The 25558-nt window shown below is 43.3% G+C and overlaps 1 protein-coding gene across 10 annotated transcripts in view; it reads left to right on the plus strand.

The window, feature by feature from the left end:
- The first annotated feature begins 6659 nt into the window (after window positions 1-6659).
- Window positions 6660-25558, plus strand: part of cep43 (centrosomal protein 43) — a 61101-nt gene continuing 42202 nt past the window's right edge. For 4 of the 10 annotated variants that reach the window (XM_078173577.1, XM_078173580.1, XM_078173582.1 and 1 more), the window contains exons 1-10: window positions 6660-6855; window positions 11659-11712; window positions 12269-12323; window positions 12974-13062; window positions 16589-16711; window positions 17985-18011; window positions 20924-20980; window positions 21074-21144; window positions 21802-21863; window positions 23194-23255. In XM_078173577.1, the coding sequence (XP_078029703.1) occupies window positions 6772-6855; window positions 11659-11712; window positions 12269-12323; window positions 12974-13062; window positions 16589-16711; window positions 17985-18011; window positions 20924-20980; window positions 21074-21144; window positions 21802-21863; window positions 23194-23255 (684 nt within the window). In that variant the 5' untranslated portion in view covers window positions 6660-6771. The remainder of the gene's footprint in view (window positions 6856-11658; window positions 11713-12268; window positions 12324-12973; window positions 13063-16588; window positions 16712-17984; window positions 18012-20923; window positions 20981-21073; window positions 21145-21801; window positions 21864-23193; window positions 23256-25558) is intronic. The other 6 variants (XM_078173583.1, XM_078173585.1, XM_078173584.1 and 3 more) reach the window with 3 other exon arrangements.

Raw genomic sequence — 25558 nt, forward strand, 5'->3', positions numbered from 1 at the left:
ACAATAATACTAGGAAATAATTTAAACAATAATACATTTAAGTAATTTAAACAAAAATATTTTTAAGTAATTTGAACAATAATACATTTAAATAATTTAAACAATAATACATTTAAGTAATTTGAACAATAATACATGTAAATAATTTAAACAATAATACATTTAAGTAATTTAAACAATAATACATTTAAATAATTTAAACAATAATACATTTAAGTAATTTGAACAATAATACTAGGAAATAATTTAAACAATAATACATTTAAATAATTTAAACAAAAATATATTTAAGTAATTTGAACAATAATACTAGGAAATAATTTAAACAATAATACATTTAAGTAAGTTAAATACATTTAAAGCAGCTGTGCGGAACTTTTTACCATTAATAAAACTGTCCCTAGGGTTAGTCATTTTACTGCACAGAATGGGATTCGGTGCTACCATTGTTGGGGAGATATATTATCAGGAGGAAAAGCGCCGCAGAGAGTGCATCATAAGGAGTGAAAACTTTGCAGCAATCACTAATCCTGGCGTGATTTAAACTTTTTTTCGTGTTCCTAAGATGAACTGGAAAAAACGCCCCAGGCCTGCAGGAGCTGATGGACAGCTTTCAGTCGGGCGAGTAATATCGTCCGTGTCTTCTCTTTGTTTGCTTTTACCGAGTGACCTAGCGTACCTGTCCCAGAGCCAGCTGCAGCTGTTGCTCACCGGTGTATCCCTCCGCGCAAGATGTAGTGCTAACTGCTGTCTCAATATGAAAATGATAGAGAAAGGGCATAACTCCCAAATCGTCGGAGTATTCTTTTCACATAATAATGCGGACTCAGCAGATGACTTGTTAACTGTTTATTCCTCCTTACACCGAACGCACACGGCTGCTTCTCATTGTTTCCAGTAGCACAACAACGTTTACTACATTACCCAGAATAACTTGAGGCTCACACTACTACGGTAGCCTTAGTAGCTCAAAATATACAACAGATTAGATTAGATCAGAACAGAAAGACGACAGGAGAATTTACTGAGTAATTTTGTTGTTTCCACTAATTACTTGGACTGACCTGACGTTAGTTAATCCTCTCGCTCTCCAAAACAACTGCATGCGGTAATTGCCAGTTGCAGTCAAGATTTTATGACACCAGGCTGTGGGTGTCATACCGCTTCGACCAAAGGAGCGCTATAATCAACGAAAACGAAAAGTTCCGCACAGCTGCTTTAAGTAATTTGAACAATAATACATTTAAATAATTTAAACAATAATACATTTAAATAATTTAAACAATAATATATTTAAATAATTTAAACAATAATACATTTAAATAATTTAAACAATAATATATTTAAATAATTTAAACAATAATACATTTAAGTAATTTAAACAATAATACATTTAAATAATTTAAATAATAATACATTTAAGTAATTTAAACAATAATACATGTAAATAATTTAAACAATAATACATTTAAGTAATTTAAACAATAATACATTTAAATAATTTAAATAATAATACATGTAAGTAATTTGAACAATAATACATTTAAGTAATTTAAACAATAATACATGTAAATAATTTAAACAATAATACATTTAAGTAATTTGAACAATAATACATTTAAATAATTTAAACAATAATACATTTAAGTAATTTAAACAATAATACATTTAAGTAATTTAAACAATAATACATTTACATAATTTAAACAATAATACATTTAAATAATTTAAACAATAATACATTTAAGTAATTTAAACAATAATACATTTAAATAATTTAAACAATAATACATTTAAGTAATTTGAACAATAATACATTTAAATAATTTAAACAATAATACATTTAAGTAATTTAAACAATAATACATTTAAGTAATTTAAACAATAATACATTTACATAATTTAAACAATAATACATTTAAATAATTTAAACAATAATACATTTAAGTAATTTAAACAATAATACATTTAAATAATTTAAACAATAATACATTTAAGTAATTTGAACAATAATACTAGGAAATAATTTAAACAATAATACATTTAAGTAATTTAAACAAAAATATTTTTAAGTAATTTGAACAATAATATATTTAAGTAATTTAAACAATAATACATTTAAATAATTTAAACAATAATACATTTAAGTAATTTGAACAATAATACTAGGAAATAATTTAAACAATAATACATTTAAGTAATTTGAACAATAATACATTTAAATAATTTAAACAATAATACATTTAAATAATTTAAACAATAATACATTTAAGTAATTTGAACAATAATACTAGGAAATAATTTAAACAATAATACATTTAAGTAATTTAAACAAAAATATATTTAAGTAATTTAAACAATAATACTAGGAAATAATTTAAACAAAAAATATATTTAAGTAATTTGAACAATAATACTAGGAAATAATTTAAACAATAATACATTTAAATAATTTAAACAATAATACATTTAAGTAATTTGAACAATAATACATTTAAGTTATTTAAAGGTATAATATGTAGTTTTATTTGCCAGCAGCAGAGGGGAGAGGCTCTGGTGTGGGGACTGCTGGTCCTGCTGCCTCTCACCGAGGGATTTTTGTTGTCTTGTCTGCTTGTTTTAATTCTAATAAATCCCATGGATTTGAGTGTTTTAAAGGTGTTCATGTGATTGTTATGGGTCAGTGATTGAGTTTTGTTTGCCCCAGTAGGGCCGCCTAAGGGTGGGGCATAACAAATGGGGGATTCAGCAGGTGAGTTTTTACACACTCCTTAGCGGATTCCGACTTCCATGGCCACCATTTCTTCTGGCTTCATAGATAAATACAATTTTAGTGTTTTAGTTTAGTTTATTAAATTTATTTGTAACAGGGACAGTGCACAAAGTACATTAATCTCACAAAGAAAAAAGATGTTTTGTACAAACATTAAACAAACAAACATTACCTGGTGTTTATCAACATCCCAAATAAACTAAGAGCCCCTCATCATCATCATCATCACCGCTCTTCGTCTGCAGACCTCGTGAACACACTGCATCTGTCCGTCTGTTTAAAGTGTTGTGTCTTAAGTCCTCATCTCCTCTCCTTTACATTTAATTTTCCCCTTAAATTATCTCTGACGTAGATTATTTCTTACTGTTTTTTAAATTAAACTGTATACGTGAATTTAAATACACGACTCTCTGACGTCATGTATAGTCCTCATGGATTTTATTTTTAGTAATATGTGTGATGTATATAAATGACTTTCACAGGTGTTACCACAGAGTGAACTTTGACTTTTTGTCCACACTCAGATTTTTTTTTTTTGAACCAATAAGAACAAAATATCTAAGTTTTTTTTTTTTTTTTTTACAGACTCCAAATTTTTTTAAATATCATCCTTGACCAACAGCTGAGACATCACGTGATGGTAAAACTCTCTTATCTGGTCTGGTCTGGTCTGGTCTGGCATGGTCTGGTCTGGTCTGGTCTGGTCTGTCATGGTCTGGTCTGGTCTGGCATGGTCTGGTCTGGCGTGGTCTGGTCTGGCATGGTCTGGTCTGGTCTGGTCTGATCTGGACTGGTCTGGCATGGTCTGGTCTAGCATGGTCTGGTCTGGCGTGGTCTGGTCTGGCATGGTCTGGTCTGGTCTGGTCTGATCTGGACTGGTCTGGCATGGTCTGGTCTGTCATGGTCTGGTCTGGTCTGGCATGGTCTGGTCTGGCGTGGTCTGGTCTGGCATGGTCTGGTCTGGTCTGGTCTGATCTGGACTGGTCTGGCATGGTCTGGTCTGGCGTGGTCTGGTCTGGCATGGTCTGGTCTGGTCTGATCTGGACTGGTCTGGCATGGTCTGGTCTAGCATGGTCTGGTCTGGCGTGGTCTGGTCTGGCATGGTCTGGTCTGGTCTGGTCTGATCTGGACTGGTCTGGCATGGTCTGGTCTGGCATGGTCTGGCATGGTCTGGTCTGGTCTGGTCTGTCATGGTCTGGTTTGGTCTGGCATGGTCTGGTCTGGTCTGGTCTGGTCTGATCTGGACTGGTCTGGCATGGTCTGGTCTGGCGTGGTCTGGTCTGGCATGGTCTGGTCTGGTCTGATCTGGACTGGTCTGGCATGGTCTGGTCTAGCATGGTCTGGTCTGGCGTGGTCTGGTCTGGCATGGTCTGGTCTGGTCTGGTCTGATCTGGAATAGTCTGGCATGGTCTGGTCTGGCATGGTCTGGTCTGGTCTGGTCTGTCATGGTCTGGTTTGGTCTGGCATGGTCTGGTCTGGTCTGGTCTGGTCTGGTCTGATCTGGACTGGTCTGGCATGGTCTGGTCTGGCGTGGTCTGGTCTGGCATGGTCTGGTCTGGTCTGGTCTGATCTGGACTGGTCTGGCATGGTCTGGTCTAGCATGGTCTGGTCTGGCGTGGTCTGGTCTGGCATGGTCTGGTCTGGTCTGGTCTGATCTGGACTGGTCTGGCATGGTCTGGTCTGTCATGGTCTGGTCTGGTCTGGCATGGTCTGGTCTGGCGTGGTCTGGTCTGGTATGGTCTGGTCTGGTCTGGTCTGATCTGGACTGGTCTGGCATGGTCTGGTCTGGCGTGGTCTGGTCTGGCATGGTCTGGTCTGGTCTGATCTGGACTGGTCTGGCATGGTCTGGTCTAGCATGGTCTGGTCTGGCGTGGTCTGGTCTGGCATGGTCTGGTCTGGTCTGGTCTGATCTGGACTGGTCTGGCATGGTCTGGTCTGGCATGGTCTGGTCTGGTCTGGTCTGTCATGGTCTGGTTTGGTCTGGCATGGTCTGGTCTGGTCTGGTCTGGTCTGGTCTGGTCTGATCTGGACTGGTCTGGCATGGTCTGGTCTGGCGTGGTCTGGTCTGGCATGGTCTGGTCTGGTCTGATCTGGACTGGTCTGGCATGGTCTGGTCTAGCATGGTCTGGTCTGGCGTGGTCTGGTCTGGCATGGTCTGGTCTGGTCTGATCTGGAATAGTCTGGCATGGTCTGGTCTGGTCTGGTCTGTCATGGTCTGGTTTGGTCTGGCATGGTCTGGTCTGGTCTGGTCTGGTCTGGTCTGATCTGGACTGGTCTGGCATGGTCTGGTCTGGCGTGGTCTGGTCTGGCATGGTCTGGTCTGGTCTGGTCTGATCTGGACTGGTCTGGCATGGTCTGGTCTGGCGTGGTCTGGTCTGGCGTGGTCTGGTCTGGTCTGGCATGGTCTGGTCTGGTCTGGTCTGTCCTGATCTTATCTGTTTCATCAGTGTCTGAGATCTCGTCCTTCTGTCCTAAACTCTTCATACTGGAGTGTGTTCACACAGTGCGGTGAAACACAGTGTCCTACTGACAAACTCAAAATGGTCCAAAGGTTGAGTGTGGACTGACGGACACTTCTCACCCTCAGCAGTCGCCATCTTTGTGACGTAGCTTGACATGTTGGCTGGGGACAACACATAGCCTGAGCTGGTGACAGTGAACACCACCACGTTCTACAGATGGAAGTTCATCATGTTTTTTACTCTAAGCATTAAATCTGTTGTCGAACAGAAGCCGTCAATGATGTTTGTTGGGTGTTGGGTGATGATTTCGTACCGCCAACAATAATGCAAGTGCTAACGATAGCATTCACTAGCTAATGGCTGCAATCACGTGACCAATGTGCCAACAGGAGTAAACACCCAACTGAGAAATGTTTTACATTTCTTTGTTTTTGTATTTTTGCATCAGTGTGGTCATTTCCTCCTCGTCCTCGTCCTCTTCCTCTCTCCTCTCTCCTCTTTTAAACAGAGGGATGAGACATTTTTTCCTTCACATCATCTACAGTGTGATGATTCTTTGTGGACAGGTGTGACGTGAAGCCTCACAGATATAAATGAGACACAAACAGACTCCTCTGTTACGAAGTGATCAGACTACAGAACAGTTTTTTCTGTCAGATTATCCTTCACAGTTTTATTTTCTTACAATAAAATCCTCTGAATCTCTTTTAAAACTGAGAGCTGTGGATTATTTATCTGTTGGAAAACAAAGAAGAAGAGAAAACAAAGCACAGAGCCCATGTGCATGCTGGTCCAACCAACAGAAAGCTGAACACTTTGATTTACATGTCGGCCATTAACAGTTAATTTCTCCTGTGTGATATTAAACAGTGTTAAGACAGTGTTCAACTGGATTCACTCTGAGTGTAACCCACATAGGTCATTAGTCACTGCACAGCAGAGATATGGACCTTATTAATTATTATTAATAATAAAAACATAAGTCACCCAAAGACAAAGGAAACACAACACTGATAAACACAGGAAAGATATATATCAGCAGCCTGACAGCCTCATTAAACTATGTAATACAAGAACAGTTCAGCATGTTTTCTGTGTGATGATTTATTTGTATTTATTTAGATTTAAACTGTGTTTTTCTTTAAACAGATTTTATTTTCCACATAATATCTGCTAAATGCCTCAGAGGACTTATTTTGATGGTGGTGGTATGACACAATAAGTGATGAAGAGCGGCTGGTCGACCTCCCTGATGTCACATGACTGTCAGGATTTTATTTTATATTAATATTTTGATATTCAGCATCAACATGATTTTGAAACATCCAGCAGATGTTTATTCAGTTCATGATTTCATGTGTCTGTCTCTGGATCCAGACCACACTGTGACTCACAGCAGTGTGTCAGCCGATATTTCACCGTAGAAGAAGAACAACAACAATACTTCCGGGTGGTTTGTTTTGTTTTGTTGGCCTGACAGCAGCAGTTAGCTTCAAGCTAAAATAAAGTAAAATAAATTAATATATATATTTAAAGATGTCAGCCACAGAGGACGACACAGAGCTGCGGGACCTGCTGATCCAGAATCTGGAGAATAACGGAGTCCTCAACAAGCTCAAGGTCCCGCACATTTAAATACTACCGGTCAGCTAGGCTAGGCTAGGTTAGGTTAGGCTAGGCTAGGCTAGGCTAACGGTAGCTCAACGGTCAGCAGTCATGGCGACACAGGTTCAGCTGTAACTTTACCGGGAACATTAACGGGTTTTTAACGGGAGGTGAAAGATCTGGGATGTTTCGTGTGAACTTTCTGTTACCTATAAGGCTAATGTAGCTCTGAGCGTTAGCTAATTGTGCTAACGCGGCTAATGCTGTAGTTCTGAGCTCGCAGAGGAGTTCACATCCGGTTCTGTTCATGAAGATCAGTTCTTCTTCTTCTTCTTCTTCTTCTGAAGAGTGTGTGTTTCTGACAGTGTGAAGCTTTACTGCAGCACATGTTGGTGACAGCAGAGCTGACATCAGAGGGACCTGTGTATACAGGGACTCTTTACATGTATCTGACAGTCACCTCGAGATGACGAAGAAGTAATCTGATCTTTTAGGGGTAATCGATATGATCTGCATGTTATCAATATCAGCTGACATCAGCTTTATAATGAACCATCAGCTCAGTGAATGAATATTACAGACACTGCAGAGTGTGTCATGTCTCCGTCGCTATAACAGTCTGTATGTATAATGTGACTTGATGATGATCACTGACATCAGGAGGGAAAAGGGTTAGAGTTATTGATTAGCCAAATGAGTTGTTACATATTGATCAATCAGATATTGGCAAAAAATCCAGTATCATGCATCTCTAGAGTTTCTTCTTCAGGAAACAGTTGAAGTCCTGATACGACAGAGTGAAAATACTCTGTTATAAATTTTTATTCCAGTGTACTCAAAGCTCCTCTGTTTCAGATCATAATCTGATGGTTGTGTTTTCTTTTATCAGATTATAATCTGATGGTTGTGTTCTAACATGTGTTTAGAATGTTTCCAAATAGCTGGTGTGAAGGAATTCTCACCAAGAGCAGCTTTAGTCCTCACTGGCAGACCACACTGGATGAATCTGTAGAAAGTAAAATAATCATTCAGCAGAATCATGTATGATATTATTTATGTATTAGACTTGATCACACAGGAAGTGTTTCAGCAGCTGGAGGATCTTTTTTCAAACAGTTGTCAATGAGAATGAAACTTTTTGTTTGCTGTTTCTGCATTGCTATGCACCTCATGTTTCTGTGCTCTGGGTTGGTAAATGATGGAGGAGAAACTGGTGGTAGCGGTTGCTGGATATGACAAACAGTTAGCACCATCTCAATAGAAAACAGCAGGCGTGGAAGCAGATAAGTGCAGTACTGGACCAACTGGTGGTACTCCCCATGATCCAGCCTCTTTTTTAGGGTCTCATGTACCCACACAGATCTCTGTTTATCTGCTGACAGCCTCTCACCCTCAACCAGAGCTACAGACAGCACCCTCTGCCTCAACATGGCAGCAGCTGCACACTGATTACTGCAGGATACAGAAACAATAAATAAACACTAGATTGATTACACAGGAGGGTTAGGGTGAGGAGGTGATGGAGTGGTTGCCTGGCAACAATAAAAAGGCACAGTAAGCTCTTTTTTTCCCACTGGTGACATCCAATAAAAAAACAGCAGTATGGTGCACCTCACTCTGTGATTAGGGACTGTTGATCAGCTGATGTTAATGACATCATATCCTGCTGGGTAGATTCATTCAGCAGTAGAAACATTTATCTCTCCTGTGGTAACTCCTTACTGTGGTCTCATGTTAGAAGCTGAAAGAAGCTGAGGGTCTGTTGTCATGGTGATCAATTCAATCAATCAATCAATCAATTTTATTTATAAAGCCCAATATCACAAATCACAATTTGCCTCACAGGGCTTTACAGCATACGACATCCCTCTGTCCTTATGACCCTCACAGCTGATCAGGAAAAACTCCCCAAAAAAACCCTTCAACAGGGAAAAAAACGGTAGAAACCTCAGGAAGAGCAACTGAGGAGGGATCCCTCTTCCAGGACGGACAGACGTGCAATAGATGTCGTACAGAACAGATCAGTATAATAAATTAACAGTAATCCGTATGACACAATGAGACAGAGAGAGACAGAGAGAGCGAGAGAGAGAGAGAGAGACAGAGAGAGAGAGAGAGAGAGAGAGACAGGACAGACGGTAATGACAGTAGCTTACAACAACGTTAATGACAGTAATAATATAATTATAATTCTGGCTACTGTGGTACAATATGTTGAAAGTATATATTAATATCTGGCAGTATACATGTGTGACAATAGTCATATGTGTATAATAACAGTAGAAGTATGACTAATGACTAATGATGGCAGCAGCAGCAGGAGGCATCTGGCAGGACCACGGCAGCAGCACAACCACACACGTCACGCTGTCCAGGCACCGCTGTGATATGAGTTAATCTGAGAGACAGTGGAGCACAAAGGCTCCGGAGAAGAAGCCGAGTTAGTGACATCCAGAATGACCGAGTTAGCAAGATGCAGTAATAGAATACGAGAGAGAGAGAGAGAGAGAGAGAGAGAAGGAGAGAAGGTGCCCGGTGTATTATAGGGGGTCCTCCGGCAGACTAGGCCTAAGTCAGCCTAACTAGGGGCTGGTACAGGGCAAGCCTGAGCCAGCCCTAACTATAAGCTTTATCAAAGAGGAAAGTCTTAAGTCTAGTCTTAAATGTGGAGACGGTGTCTGCCTCCCGGACCGTAACAGGAAGATGATTCCACAGGAGAGGAGCCTGATAGCTGAAGGCTCTGGCTCCTGATCTACTTTTGGAGACTTTAGGGACCACGAGTAACCCTGCGTTCTCAGAGCGCAGTGTTCTGGTGGGATAATATGGCACTATGAGCTCTCTAAGATATGACGGAGCTTGACCATTTAGAGCTTTATAAGTTAACAGTAGGATTTTAAATTCAATTCTGGATTTTACAGGGAGCCAGTGCAGAGAAGCTAAAACAGGAGAAATATGATCTCGTTTCTTAGTTCCTGTTAGTACACGTGCTGCTGCATTCTGAATTAGCTGGAGAGTTTTTAAGGACTTACTAGAGCTACCTGATAATAGAGAGTTACAGTAATCCAGCCTTGAGGTAACAAAAGCATGGACCAATTTTTCTGCATCTTTTCGGGTCAGGATAGGCCTAATTTTCACAATATTACGCAGATGAAAAAATGCAGTCCGTGAGGTTTGCTTTGAATGAGAATTAAAAGACAAATCTTGATCAAATATTACTCCGAGGTTTCTTACGGTAGTGCTAGAGGCCAGAGCAATGCCATCTAGAGAAACTATGTCATCAGATAAAGAGTCTCTGAGTTGTTTGGGGCCAAGAACAATAACTTCAGTTTTGTCTGAATTTAACATCAGGAAATTGGTGCTCATCCAAGTTTTTATGTCTTTAAGGCAGTTATGGAGTTTAGTTAATTGATTACTTTCTTCTGGCTTCATCGATAAATACAACTGAGTATCATCCGCATAACAATGGAAATTTACAGAGTGATTTCTAATAGGGGTGTAACGGTACACAAAAATCTCGGTTCGGTACGTACCTCGGTACACAAGTCACGGTTCGTTTTTTTTTCCGGTACAGTAATGAAAAAAATAGACAACTATTAAATATGTTTTACTTATTGGTAACCACATTTTTTGAATGAAAAATATAAATGTACATTTCTGCTTAAACAGTTTTACTCAATTAAAATAAAAAGTATAGTGCAGCTGGTCAGCTTTAAAGCCTGCTCAGATTCAGTTTTACTAGGAACTTACTTAGCTTTCCCACTTTGTTAAAGTGCAGTAAACAAAAGCGCGATGGTCAGGGAAACGCTCTTTCTTTTTAAACGACGACGATATCGTAGTTTGCACCAGATTGCTTTTTCTAGTCGTGCCGGTTAACGTTCAAACTCGGGTGGTGTTGCTTTAGATGCGTTAGGATGTTAGACGTGTTTCCAAGTACATACCCGACCTTCTGTAGTGTCGGCACACTACTTTTGTCTTGTCAACTTGTTTATTTCCATCTTCGTATTTTACCCTGAAACGAAAGTGTTCCCGAACGGAGGACTTAAGGTTTGCGGGTTGGTCTTCAGGTTCGTCAGGCTCACTTGCCATGTTGTCAAAATGCGAGAATGCGCTGCACAAAGTGAAAACGGAGATTTACGGGACTCGGTCCGTCACTCAATTATGTCCTTCGGGGAACTAGATATTTTAAATGGTTCGGCTCGCAAAAACGGAATTAAAATAAAACAAAATAAAATAAAATAATATCCTGCGCCCAATAATTTGGTACAGGGTCGTGCCAAACCGAAAGCCACGTACCAAACGGTTCGAGACAAATACATGTACCGTTACGGCCCTAATTTCTAATGATGTTACCTAAAGGAAGCATATATAGAGTAAATAGGATTGGTTCGAGCACAGAACCTTGTGGAACTCCAAAACAAACTTTAGTACATAAGGATGATTCATTATGAACGTGAACAAACTGAAAACGATCAGATAAATAAAATTTAAACCAGCTTAGTGCAGAACCTTTTAGGCCAATTAAGTGATCCAGTCTCTGCAGTAGAATTTGATGGTCAATTGTGTCAAACGCCGCACTAAGATCTAATAAAACAAGAACAGAGACGAGTCCTTTGTCTGAAGCAATCAGAAGGTCATTTGTAATTTTAACTAGTGCTGTCTCAGTGCTATGATGCACTCTAAATCCTGACTGAAATTCCTCAAATAAATTATTATCATGGAGAAAATCACACAGCTGGTCTGCGACTACTTTCTCAAGGAACGACTTTCTCAAGGACTGGTGATGTTCTACCTGTGTGACTCACCTGCTCTCACCTGCAGGCAGAGATGAGGGCAGCAGTGTTCCTGGCCATGGAGGAGCAGGACAAACTGGAGGTAAGCGTCCACTTCCTGTTGTCTGTCCTCATGTCTTCAGCTCCTGTTGTCTGTCCTCATGTCTTCAGCTCCTGTTGTCTGTCTTCATGTCTTCAGCTCCTGTTGTCTGTCCTCATGTCTTGAGCTCCTGTTGTCTGTCCTCATGTCTTCAGCTCCTGTTGTCTGTCCTCATGTCTGTCCTTGTGTCTTCAGCTCCTGTTGTCTGTCCTCATGTCTTCAGCTCCTGTTGTCTGTCCTCATGTCTCACTGAGGACCATCAGATGGACATGAGTAACCTGTTAATGAGTCTTGTCTCAGGTCAGATCCAGGATGAGGTGTTCACACAGAGGAACCAGGTTCTTCATCTTCTCTGTTCACTTCCTGGTTTCTATAGAAACTCCATCCAGTTACAAATATTTGGGTTTGTCCTCAACAGAAGATGGAGGGACAGAATATAGTTCAGACATCATTAACAGAACATAGTTTGATCAGACATCATTAATCATTAACAGAACATATTGTCATGTTATATTAATCTGTGACTGCAGCTGATCTACAGACTGTGTGTGTGTTTCAGAATAAAATTCCTCTGATCAATGAAAACCTGAAGAAATGTCTCAACACTAAAGACGGTGAGTCTCTGTTCTCTCTCAGGGTCTGATCTTTTGACCTCTGACCTTCAACTCCTCTTGTTGTTCAGCTGGTGTCTCTGTGAGTGAACAGTCCCATGTCGACTCGTCTGTATGTTGTGATGCTGTGGCTCAGAGCAGCTGGACGTGTGCACGTGTTCATGCCCTGGAGTTGAGTTATTGTAGTTGCTGTGTTAGACCACAGGGGGGCGCTGTGGATGTTCAGCAGGGTCAGAGAGGACCTGAGGAAGCAGACTGAATCCTTATAGTACTGTCAGTATGAGGTGCTGTAGTTGGTGTTTGTCACCACAGGGGGCGCTGTGAGCCTCATAGAGGACCTGAACAGTCTGAGTCCTGACAGTGTTAAATATTCAAATGGTTCTGTGAGTCGTTGTTTCAGCACCTGTTGAACCTGACTGCTGTTTCTGAGACAGACAGAAGACAGGGGACATTATTATTTTACTCAGTCTGTCCTCAGTCTGAACAGCAGGAGTCCTCTGACTGTGTCCTGTCACTGAGAGATGATGTGTTCAGGTGTCCTCTCTGACTCGTGTTGTCTCTGACGGTGTGTTCAGGTGTCCTCTCTGACTCGTGTTGTCTCTGACGGTGTGTTCAGGTGTCCTCTGACTGTCTGTCCCCCCGTCCCCCTACAGGACGCCTTGTGGCCAGTCTGATCATGGACTTCCTGCAGGTGTTTAACCTGGACTTCAGCCTCGCCGTGTTCCAGCCGGAGATAAACTGGGTGAGAGGTCATGTGACCACAGTGTGACTCTGTGTGGTCTGTGGCTGTTGCTGTGTGTTCACTCCTTCAGGACACGTGTCCTCCTGTCATTCATCACAGTTTCATGTCTCACATCAGTAACCACACATCACTGAGACATCATCATCGTACTGTAATACTTTTACCATCACTGAGGTTTAATCTGTTGATCACACAACATGTTTAAAATATCTGAGTCTGAACATGTGACCACAGGGTCATGTGACCACAGAGGAGCTCCACATCAACACCACTGATAAATATTGTCTTTAAATTATTTAATATTAAACTGTGGCCATATGAGATTAAAAAAATGTTTGAGTCTCTGAAAGCTGTCACCATTGTCTCTGGCAGGTCACTAGAACTTCAAATTCGTATAAATTTGTCAAATTTGTATAATTAAAATAATCAATACTTGGCGTCTGTGTATGGATTCGATATCGCCATGCCAAAATATGGTGATACTGTAATGTATTGATTTGACCCGTGTGGAGAAATGTGCTTCAGGTGTGAACGTCCAGGTGACCGCTGATAGATGGCTGCGTGACAGTGAACACATCAGGGTGCTTCAGCATTCAGTGTGAACTTGGCATCAGTGGGTCAGCATCCTCTGACCTTAAAATCCAGTTCAGAACAAAGATTCATTACGAGACGAGTTTTAACAAACAACTACTGTCAACGCTCCGTTCTGTAATGTTGTAAAAAGCTGCGTGTTGACAGGAAGTGACCACCATGAGACGGTGTATTCATCTCTAGTCAACAACTCTCTGTACTTCTGATCTGTAACGCTGACAGGAAGTGACCGCCATGAGACGGCGTATCATCTCTAGTCAACAACTCTCTGTGCTTCTGATCTGTAACGTTGACAGGAAGTGACCGCCATGAGACGGCGTATCATCTCTAGTCAACTTCTGACCTGTAACGTTGACAGGAAGTGACCACCATGAGACGGCATATCATCTCTAGTCAACAACTCTCTGTACTTCTGATCTGTAACGTTGACAGGAAGTGACCACCATGAGACGGTGTATTCATCTCTAGTCAACAACTCTCTGTACTTCTGATCTGTAACGTTGACAGGAAGTGACCACCGTGAGACAGCGTATCATCTCTAGTCAACGGCTCTCTGTGCTTCTGATCTGTAACGTCGACAGGAAGTGACCGCCATGAGACGGCGTATCATCTCTAGTCAACAACTCTCTGTACTTCTGATCTGTAACGTTGACAGGAAGTGACCACCATGAGACGGCGCATCATCTCTAGTCAACAACTCTCTGTGCTTCTGATCTGTAACGTTGACAGGAAGTGACCACTGTGAGACGGCGTATCATCTCTAGTCAACAACTCTCTGTGCTTTTGATCTGTAACGTTGACAGGAAGTGACCGCCATGAGACGGTGTATTCATTTCTAGTCAACAACTCTCTGTACTTCTGATCTGTAACGTTGACAGCAAGTGACCGCCATGAGACGGCGTATCATCTCTAGTCAACAACTCTCTGTGCTTCTGATCTGTAACGTTGACAGGAAGTGACCGCCATGAGACGGTGTATTCATCTCTAGTCAACAACTCTCTGTACTTCTGATCTGTAACGCTGACAGGAAGTGACCGCCATGAGACGGCGTATCATCTCTAGTCAACAACTCTCTGTGCTTCTGATCTGTAACGTTGACAGGAAGTGACCGCCATGAGACGGCGTATCATCTCTAGTCAACTTCTGACCTGTAACGTTGACAGGAAGTGACCACCATGAGACGGCATATCATCTCTAGTCAACAACTCTCTGTACTTCTGATCTGTAACGTTGACAGGAAGTGACCACCGTGAGACGGCGTATCATCTCTAGTCAACAACTCTCTGTACTTCTGATCTGTAACGTTGACAGGAAGTGACCACCATGAGACGGCGCATCATTTCTAGTCAACAACTCTCTGTGCTTCTGATCTGTAACGTTGACAGCAAGTGACCACCGTGAGACGGCGTATCATCTCTAGTCAACAACTCTCTGTGCTTTTGATCTGTAACGTTGACAGGAAGTGACCACCATGAGACGGCGTATCATCTCTAGTCAACAACTCTCTGTGCTTCTGATCTGTAACGCTGACAGGAAGTGACCGCCATGAGACGGCATATCATCTCTAGTCAACAACTCTCTGTGCTTCTGATCTGTAACGTTGACAGGAAGTGACCACCATGAGACGGTGTATCATCTCTAGTCGACAACTCTCTGTGCTTCTGATCTGTAACGTTGACAGGAAGTGACCACCATGAGACGGTGTATCATCTCTAGTCAACAACTCTCTGTGCTTCTGATCTGTAACGTTGACAGGAAGTGACCACCATGAGACGGTGTATCATCTCTAGTCAACAACTCTCTGTGCTTCTGATCTGTAACGTTGACAGGAAGTGACCACCATGAGACGGCGTATCATCTCTAGTCAACAACTCTCTGTGCTTCTGATCTGTAACGCTGACAGGAAGTGACCGCCATGAGACGGCATATCATCTCTAGTCAACAACTCTCTGTGCTTCTGATCTGTAACGTTGACAGGAAGTGACCACCATGAGACGGCGTATCATCTCTAGTCAACAACTCTCTGTGCTTCTGATCTGTAACGCTGACAGGAAGTGACCACCGTGAGACGGCGTATCATCTCTAGTCAACAACTCTCTGTGCTTCTGATCTGTAACGTTGACAGGAAGTGACCACCATGAGACGGTGTATCATCTCTAGTCAACAACTCTCTGTGCTTCTGATCTGTAACGTTGACAGGAAGTGACCACCATGAGACGGTGTATCATCTCTAGTCAACAACCGAGTATGTTCAGGCCTTTAAGGCGGAACATACGCGGAACGGACTCCGCGAGGAATGTCCGCAGTCATTCGGGCTTCCATAGTCGAGCGCACTTCCGCGTTGTAGTTTCCTGTAAAAATGTCCGTGAAAAATCCCCGTGATGTGAAAATTACATGCCGAGCAGTCACTGGTGCGCGGAGTCCGCGCGGTCGTAAAATTTGAGCTTTGCGCGCACAGGCCTTGCAGACGTCCGCTTTGAGTCCGCGCGGACCTCCGCGGAGTCCGTTCCGCGTATGTTCCGCCCGAGTATGTTCAGGCCTTAACGCGCATGTCACGGAGCGGTGAACAAACCAAACAACACAGTGTCAGGAGAAATTGAAAAGATATGCCGTCTATGTAAAGTCAACTTGCTAATTAAGGAGCCATTACATGTTCAAGAGTTTTATAAAGCTGCTCAAATGCCAAAGAGAGGCTATAAGTGAACGTTTCATCGGCGACGCCCCCCCCGGGCGATGACGCCCCCCCCGGGCGATGACAGATTGGCGATTTCACTTGATGGCGATAGGACGATAGGATATGGACAAGATCACCCATCTCTAGATGATAATGTAAAAACAAAGGAATGGTGACTGGATGTTGATGGACTGTGTGACTTGTAGTTAACGAGTTAAATGGGACTCACACAGTGATGATGATTGTCTTGTTGGTGTGCAGCTGAACGGCGTGGACAGTCGGGAGCTGGTCTGCAGAGATCTGGGTCTGTCAGAGTCGGAGGTCAACAGGAAGTCTCCTCTGCTGCTGGAGCTGGTCAGGAGAGGACGCCACAAACTGACTGAGGTGAGACAAACATTCACATCATCAGCCAATCAGCTGTCAGAGTTCAGCTGCAGGTCGTCTGACAGCCACCAGGCGCTGCTGGGATCAAAGTCAGTATATGTATGTCACCTGTACACGTCGTGTTTCTGTGCCCTCCAGTCTATTGGTTATTTATGTAGACGCCCAGAAAGCGTGCTTAAAAGTGAGAGCAAAGCTGTCGCAGCGTGTGAGCGTTCCAGAGTGTCTGTTTTCAGGGCGTGACAGCTGCACCCTCAGGCAACGTTTTAGGCTGAGTACATACTTAAAAACAGTGACGACAGGATCACATAGGGTGCAGGTGATGTCACTGAGCAATATCAGGCACCACCTGCCTCCACACCTGTAGAAGCAGCCAGTGGTCACACAGGTTCTGTACATCAGGACAGAGTGTTTAATGCTGTATGAATATTAACATGATCATCAGTCAGGTGATTCAGGGATAACATGACTGATGTATCAGCTCCAACATGAGACCAACATGTTGTGATCAGATGAACATGACAGAGTCTGGTCAGTCCTGCCTCTTCGTCCTTCAGCCGTCACACACCTTTTACTTTGAACCTCTCAGCTGCTCAGTCTGTGATGTTCAGCAGGAGTTATCAGATGGCGTCTTGATATGATTGGATAGACCTGCGACCAATCAGAGCAGTGAAATGTGACGTAGAGCTGAGGTGTAAACGGACGCCAGCATGCAGAGATGAGTTGTGATGGTGGAGCGTCGCGCGTCGTGTGTGTGAATGAACAGTCTGACTCAGTGAGACTGGAGACCGCTGTTCATGTGTCTGGGATGTTTCTACAGTGGAGCCATTTTAAAGACAGAGTGCATCTCCTCACGTACAGATGTTCCACCAGAACAACTTCCACCCCAACGCTGGACTTCGTTCCGCCCAGGGCGACTGTGATTGGTTCACAGAAACGCAAACATGTCAGAGCATTTTTTTGCTTTACAGCAGAAAGATAATGAGTGACTCCAGATGTTTCTGACGCAGCTCTGTGAAGACAGATCTGATGACATGAGACTCATGAACATCTTAAAACCTTGACGGCGCTCCTCTCCACTAATCTGGTTCATGATCTCTGTCGTGTAGAACAAAACTGACCTCATCACATATTTTGTGTAAAGTGCAAAAAACTTAATTAGTGGTAGTGATTGGCCGAACCAGGATCAGATCTGTCTGAACCTGAACATAAACCTGAACATAAACCTGACTCTGACCCTGATTCTGTTGTCTGTGGCGTCTGGTTCTGTGAACAGGGAGACAGAAGTGGAAACATCCTGAAGGTGAGCTGACACTGTGTGTGTGTGTGTGTGTGTTGTGATCTGGGTCAGAGGAGGAAGAGGTGCAGCTCTGGTTTCCTGTTGATCTGTGTGTGTCCTGGTTTCTGTAGAAGCTGCGGGTACTCACACTGTCGTCTGCCTGCTGCAGTGATATATTGAAATATGATCTGAACCTGTTCTCAGTGAACGTGTGAACAGCTGCAGTAAATATTTCCACCTCAGGCTGTACTTTATAAATCTGTGTATTAATACAGCAGAGGAGCAGCTGATCACAGGAAGTCTGACTAATGAACACAAGAAAGTTCAGTAGAACTGATCCTGAAAACAGAGCTGCGTGTGTGTGTGTGTGTGTGTGTGAGCTGTGGTCACTTTATAATACATCAATAATACAGACATGATTTCCTGAGATAAAGTGGTCATCAGCAGACTGTGAATGTTGACTCAGTAGGTTGACGTTTATTGTTTCTCTGTGAGACAGCAGGACTCAGGATCTTTGACTCCAAACCATCAAACCATCAAACCTTCAAACTTTCTCACCTTCACACCTCCAAACCTTCAAACTTTCTCACCTTCAAACCTCCAAACCTTCAAACTGTCTCACCTTCAAACCTCCAAACCATCGAACCTTCAAACTTTCTCACTTTCAGATCTCCAAACCTTCACACCTCCAAACCTTCAAACTTTCTCACCTTCAAACCTCCAAACCTTCAAACTTTCTCACCTTCACACCTCCAAACCTTCAAACTTTCTCACCTTCAAACCTCCAAACCTTCAAACTGTCTCACCTTCAAACCTCCAAACCATCGAACCTTCAAACTTTCTCACTTTCAGATCTCCAAACCTTCACACCTCCAAACCTTCAAACTTTCTCACCTTCACACCTCCAAACCTTCAAACTTTCTCACCTTCAAACCTCCAAACCTTCAAACTTTCTCACCTTCAAACCTCCAAACCATCAAACCTTCAAACTTTCTCACCTTCAAACCTCCAAACCTTCACACCTCCAAACCTTCAAACTTTCTCACCTTCAAACCTCCAAACCTTCACTCCTCCAAACTTTCTCACCTTCAAACCTCCAAACCATCAAACCTTCAAACCTTCAAACTTTCTCACCTTCAAACCTCCAAACCATCAAACCTTCAAACTTTCTCACTTTCAGATCTCCAAACCTTCACACCTCCAAACCTTCAAACTTTCTCACCTTCAAACCTCCAAACCATCAAACCTTCAAACTTTCTCACCTTCAAACCTCCAAACCTTCACACCTCCAAACCTTCAAACTTTCTCACCTTCAAACCTCCAAACCTTCACTCCTCCAAACTTTCTCACCTTCAAACCTCCAAACCATCAAACCTTCAAACCTTCAAACTTTCTCACCTTCAAACCTCCAAACCATCAAACCTTCAAACTTTCTCACTTTCAGATCTCCAAACCTTCACACCTCCAAACCTTCAAACTTTCTCACCTTCAAACCTTCAAACTTTCTCACCTTCAAACCTCCAAACCTTTAAATCTCCAGATCTTCAAACCTCCAAACCTTTAAACCTTCAAACCTTCAAACCTCCAAACCTCCAAACCTTTAAACCTTCAAACATCCAGATCTTCAAACCTCCAAACCTTTAAACCTCCAAACCTCCAAACCTTCAAACCTCCAAACCTCCAAACCTCCAAACCTTCAAACATCCAGATCTTCAAACCTCCAAACCTTTAAACCTTCAAACCTCCAAACCTTCAGACCTTCAAATCTCCAAACCTCCAAACCTCCAAATCTCCAAACCTTCAAACATCCAGATCTTCAAACCTCCAAACCTTTAAACCTTTAAACCTCCAAACCTTTAAACCTCCAAACCTCCAAACCTTCAAACCTTTAAACCTCCAAATCTCCAAACCTCCAAACCTTTAAACCTCCAAACCTCCAGATCTTTAAACCTCCAAACCTTCAAACCTTCAAACATCCAAACTTCCAAACCTTCAAACCTCCAAACCTCCAAACCTTCAAACCTCCAAACATCCAAACCTTCACACCTCTAGATCTTCAAATCTTCAAACCTTTAAACCTCCAGATCTTCAAACCTCCAAACCTTTAAACCTTCAAACATCCAAATCTTTAGACCTTCAAACATCCAAACCTTCAAACCTTTAAACCTCGCTCGCAACGCTCGGCATTGTGCCGCGGTAGCACATACACGATGAATGGGTTCGTCAGTGGAGGTCTGCGCTTTGCGCGCTCTGTGTGAAAAGGGCTTTATTTCCACCCTGCCCAGCAGCGGTACCGTGGCGAACGGTCCCTAAAGGCCTCTACACATGATCAGCTGTAAAACTGCTTTTTGCTGGCTGTCTCATTGTTTGTCTATGGAGGGGACAGCAACGCCTGACAAAGCGGCACCGCTACCTTTGGCGTCACGCACGATATTCATTGTGCCGACAGTGGCTTGGAAAACCGCCCATAACCGTGTCACACGGGGAAGAGGGAAGGCGGCTGGAGTTCCTCCAACATTTTTTTTATTTTATTTTTTTTATTTAACTTTATTAATCCCCTGAGGGGAAATTCAACTTGGGATTTGCGGTTAGATTATCTTATTTTTTTAGTGACAAAAATATAGGCTGCTTCGGCTGATTTTTTTATGCGCACATGTGCCCCTAAATATTTTTTATAGTTCGCACACACCTATTTTTAGTCGCAAATGCAAGTGAAACGCTCGCACTGTCGAGCCCTGAACCTCCATACCTCCAAACCTCCAAACCTCCACACCTCCAAACCTCCACACCTCCAAACCTTCAAACTTTCTCACCTTCAGGTTGTAGTATTTTGGTGTCTGTGGTGTTTCTGAATGTCCTAATCTGAAACACTTTGTATTTTAGTTTGTATGACCTCCTGTCCTCATGAAGCTTCTCATCTCCGTAATGTCTCACAGGAACCGTCTCAGAGACAGATCTCACTCGCTCGGAAGAAGTTTGACTTTTACGACAAGGTGAGCACCTGATACTTGAGTGTGATGTCATCACTCTCTGGCCAGTCACAGCCAGCTTTGTGGAGGCTGATGATGTTGTTTCTCCTCCTGCAGGACGGGAGCAGCTCGGTGCTGAGAGAAGATCTGAAGAACATCTTCATGGATCTGTTCCCCAGTCTCAACAAGTACCACACACACTGTGACACACACAATGCAATCAGAATCAGAATCAGAATCAGAAATACTTTATTGATCCCCGAGGGGAAATTATTTATGTTATAGGTGCTCCTTGCAAGAGATGAAAGATACGTGAAAATATAAGAAATTTAAACAATAGTATTTACAAATATATAGTTAAATAAACAGGAATTATTAAGAAACGTAAATGTAAATATATGTGTATATATATATATATATATATATATATATATATATGTTGTAAGCTGAACAAGATTATTTACACAAATATATACAGTCAGGGTGAAATGACATACACTGACACACACACACACACACACACACACACTGTGACACACACAATGACATACACTGACACACACACATACACACACACACTGACAGATTAATTATTGTTTATTTATTGTAACGATTTATTTAATCAGTAATGTTCCTGAGCTTCTGTGTGTGTGTGTGTGTGTGTGTGTGTGTGCGCGTGTGTGTCGTTACTGTGTTTTAGTTTGATTCACATTTAATGATAATTTAAGTGTGTTTCTGCTGCTCCATGTTCAGACAGACAGACTTATCTGTCAGAGCTCAGCTGTAGTTTAACCCTCTCATCATGAGTGAATGAGTGATGTCAACTGTGATGTTGTGATCTGCAGGAACATGTTGGAGAGGTTCATCAGTGATGAGCTCAGAGCTGCTGACAGATCCTTCTCTAAAGGTGAGACACTGTTTTCAGATGTGTACATGGACACAAGTATGTGGACAGGTGGTCAGCTCTCAGTCAGGGTTCAGGTGGGATGGACGGGGTTCAGGTGGGATGGACGGGGTTCAGGTGGGATGGATGGGGTTCAGATGGGATGGACGGGGTTCAGGTAGGATGGATGGGGTTCAGGTGGGATGGATGGGGTTCAGATGGGATGGACGGGGTTCAGGTGGGATGGACAGGGTTCAGGTGGGATGGACGGGGTTTAGATGGGATGGACGGGGTTCAGGTGGGATGGATGGGGTTCAGATGGGATGGATGGGGTTCACATGGGAAGGATGGGGTTCAGATGGGATGGACGGGGTTCAGGTGGGATGGATGGGGTTCAGGTGGGATGGACGGGGTTCAGGTGGGATGGACGGGGTTCAGGTGGGATGGATGGGGTTCAGATGGGATGGACGGGGTTCAGGTAGGATGGATGGGGTTCAGGTGGGATGGATGGGGTTCAGATGGGATGGACGGGGTTCAGGTGGGATGGATGGGGTTTAGATGGGATGGACGGGGTTCAGGTGGGATGGACAGGGTTCAGGTGGGATGGACGGGGTTTAGATGGGATGGACGGGGTTCAGGTGGGATGGACGGGGTTTAGATGGGATGGACGGGGTTCAGGTGGGATGGACGGGGTTCAGGTGGGATGGACGGGGTTCAGGTGGGATGGATGGGGTTCAGGTGGGATGGACAGGGTTCAGGTGGGATGGACGGGGTTTAGATGGGATGGACGGGGTTCAGGTGGGATGGATGGGGTTCAGATGGGATGGACGGGGTTCAGGTGGGATGGATGGGGTTTAGATGGGATGGACGGGGTTCAGGTGGGATGGATGGGGTTCAGGTGGGATGGATGGGGTTCACATGGGATGGATGGGGTTCAGATGGGATGGACGGGGTTCAGGTGGGATGGATGGGGTTCAGATGGGATGGACGGGGTTCAGGTGGGATGGATGGGGTTCAGATGGGATGGACGGGGTTCAGGTGGGATGGATGGGGTTCACATGGGATGGATGGGGTTCAGATGGGATGGACGGGGTTCAGATGGGGTCTTTCTCCCTCCTGTGTGTGGTGTTGAATCTCAGACTGATGTGTTTAATGTCTCTATGTGCTGATAAGGTGTCACCTCACCTGGAGCTGATAGGCTCACAGCAGAAAGAACAAACCAGCAGGACACCAGAGTCTGTCCTCAGGGTGTCCACATACTTTTGTCCATATAATACAAAGTGTCAGATATCAGTCAGTTTGATCCTTGAATGTGTTTTTTGTGATTGTGTACTGTGTGTTGTTGTGTTGACAGCTGTGGATTTCCAGCTGTTTATGGGGTGTTACAGACGTCTCTTCTCTCAGTGCTGCAGCGTGGTGAGTTTTCTTTAATGAACATTTTGGGGCTTTTTCCCTTTAATGACAGATTGAAGTGTGAAGGGGACAGAGAAGGGACAAATACATGGCCTTTCTACATGAGGGTGCACCTGCTCTGACCCACTGAGCCACGGGGCCCCTCAGAGGTGTGGTGAAGCTGTTTAGTTTTAAACTTCACATGCAGAGATTTAAAGCAGCAATCTGACATGTGACAGGACAAGAGACGCTTCAGAAGGACCACACAGGGCGATTAATGGTTTAATCTGAATATCATAAATATTACAGAACCAAATGACCTGTAGGAACTATTGTGAAGTTACATCTGTCACAGATTTGTTACAATACACAGTAACAGAATGTGAGGTCAATAACAGGCTGTGAGGTCAGTAACAGGCTGTGAGGTCAGTAACAGGCTGTGAGGTCAGTAACAAGCTGTGAGGTCAGTAACAGGCTGTGAGGTCAGTAACATGCTGTGAAGTCAGTAACATGCTGTGAAGTCAGGAACAGGCTGTGAGGTCAGGAACAGGCTGTGAGGTCAATAACAAGCTGTGAGGTCAGTAACAGGCTGTGAGGTCAGTAACAGGCTGTGAGGTCAGTAACAAGCTGTGAGGTCAGTAACATGCTGTGAAGTCAGTAACATGCTGTGAAGTCAGGAACAGGCTGTGAGGTCAGGAACAGGCTGTGAGGTCAATAACAAGCTGTGAGGTCAATAACAAGCTGTGAGGTCAGTAACAGGCTGTGAGGTCAGTAACAGGCTGTGAGGTCAGTAACATGCTGTGAGGTCAATAACAAGCTGTGAGGTCAGTAACATGCTGTGAGGTCAGTAACATGCTGTGAAGTCAGTAACAGGCTGTGAGGTCAGTAACAGGCTGTGAGGTCAGTAACAAGCTGTGAGGTCAGTACCATGCTGTGAGTTCAGTAACATGCTGTGAGGTCAGTAACAGGCTGTGAGTTCAGTAACATGCTGTGAGGTCAGTAACAGGCTGTGAGGTCAATAACAGGCTGTGAGGTCAGTAACAAGCTGTGAATGTCAGTAACATGCTGTGAGTTCAGTAACGGGCTGTGAGGTCAGTAACATGCTGTGAGGTCAGTAACAGGCTGTGAGGTCAATAACAAGCTGTGAGGTCAGTAACATGTTGTGAGGTCAGTAACAGGCTGTGAGGTCAATAACAGGCTGTGAGGTCAGTAACAGGCTGTGAGGTCAATAACAAGCTGTGAGGTCAGTAACATGCTGTGAGGTCAGTAACATGCTGTGAGGTCAGTACCATGGTGTGAGTTCAGTAACAGGCTGTGAGGTCAGTAACAGGCTGTGAGGTCAATAACAGGCTGTGAGGTCAGTAACATGCTGTGAGGTCAGTAACATGCTGTGAGGTCAGTTATAAGCTGTGAATGTCAGTAACATGCTGTGAGTTCAGTAACAAGCTGTGAGGTCAGTAACAAGCTGTGAGGTCAGTAACAAGCTGTGAGTTCAGTAACATGCTGTGAGTTCAGTAACAAGCTGTGAGGTCAGTACCATGCTGTGAGTTCAGTAACAGGCTGTGAGTTCAGTAACAGGCTGTGAGGTCAGTAACAAGCTGTGAATGTCAGTAACATGCTGTGAGGTCAGTAACATGCTGTGAGGTCAGTAGCAAGCTGTGAGGTCAGTAACAAGCTGTGAGGTCACTAACATGCTGTGAGGTCAGTAACAGGCTGTGAGGTCAGTAACAAGCTGTGAGGTCACTAACATGCTGTGAGGTCAGTAACAGGCTGTGAGGTCAGTAACAAGCTGTGAGGTCAGTAACAAGCTGTGAGATCACTAACATGCTGTGAGGTCAGTAACAAGCTGTGAGTTCAGTAACAGGCTGTGAGGTCAATAACAGGCTGTGAGGTCAGTAACAGGCTGTGAGGTCAATAACAGGCTGTGAGGTCAGTAACATGTTGTGAGGTCAGTAACAAGCTGTGAGGTCAGTAACAGGCTGTGAGGTCAGTAACAAGCTGTGAGTTCAGTAACATGCTGTGAGTTCAGTAACAAGCTGTGAGGTCAGTACCATGCTGTGAGTTCAGTAACAGGCTGTGAGTTCAGTAACAGGCTGTGAGGTCAGTAACAAGCTGTGAATGTCAGTAACATGCTGTGAGGTCAGTAACATGCTGTGAGGTCAGTAGCAAGCTGTGAGGTCAGTAACAAGCTGTGAGGTCACTAACATGCTGTGAGGTCAGTAACAGGCTGTGAGGTCAGTAACAAGCTGTGAGGTCAGTAACAAGCTGTGAGGTCACTAACATGCTGTGAGGTCAGTAACAAGCTGTGAGTTCAGTAACAGGCTGTG

This window comes from Epinephelus lanceolatus, chromosome 13, assembly GCF_041903045.1.
Source record: "Epinephelus lanceolatus isolate andai-2023 chromosome 13, ASM4190304v1, whole genome shotgun sequence".
NCBI classification, from domain to species: Eukaryota; Metazoa; Chordata; class Actinopteri; order Perciformes; family Serranidae; genus Epinephelus; species Epinephelus lanceolatus.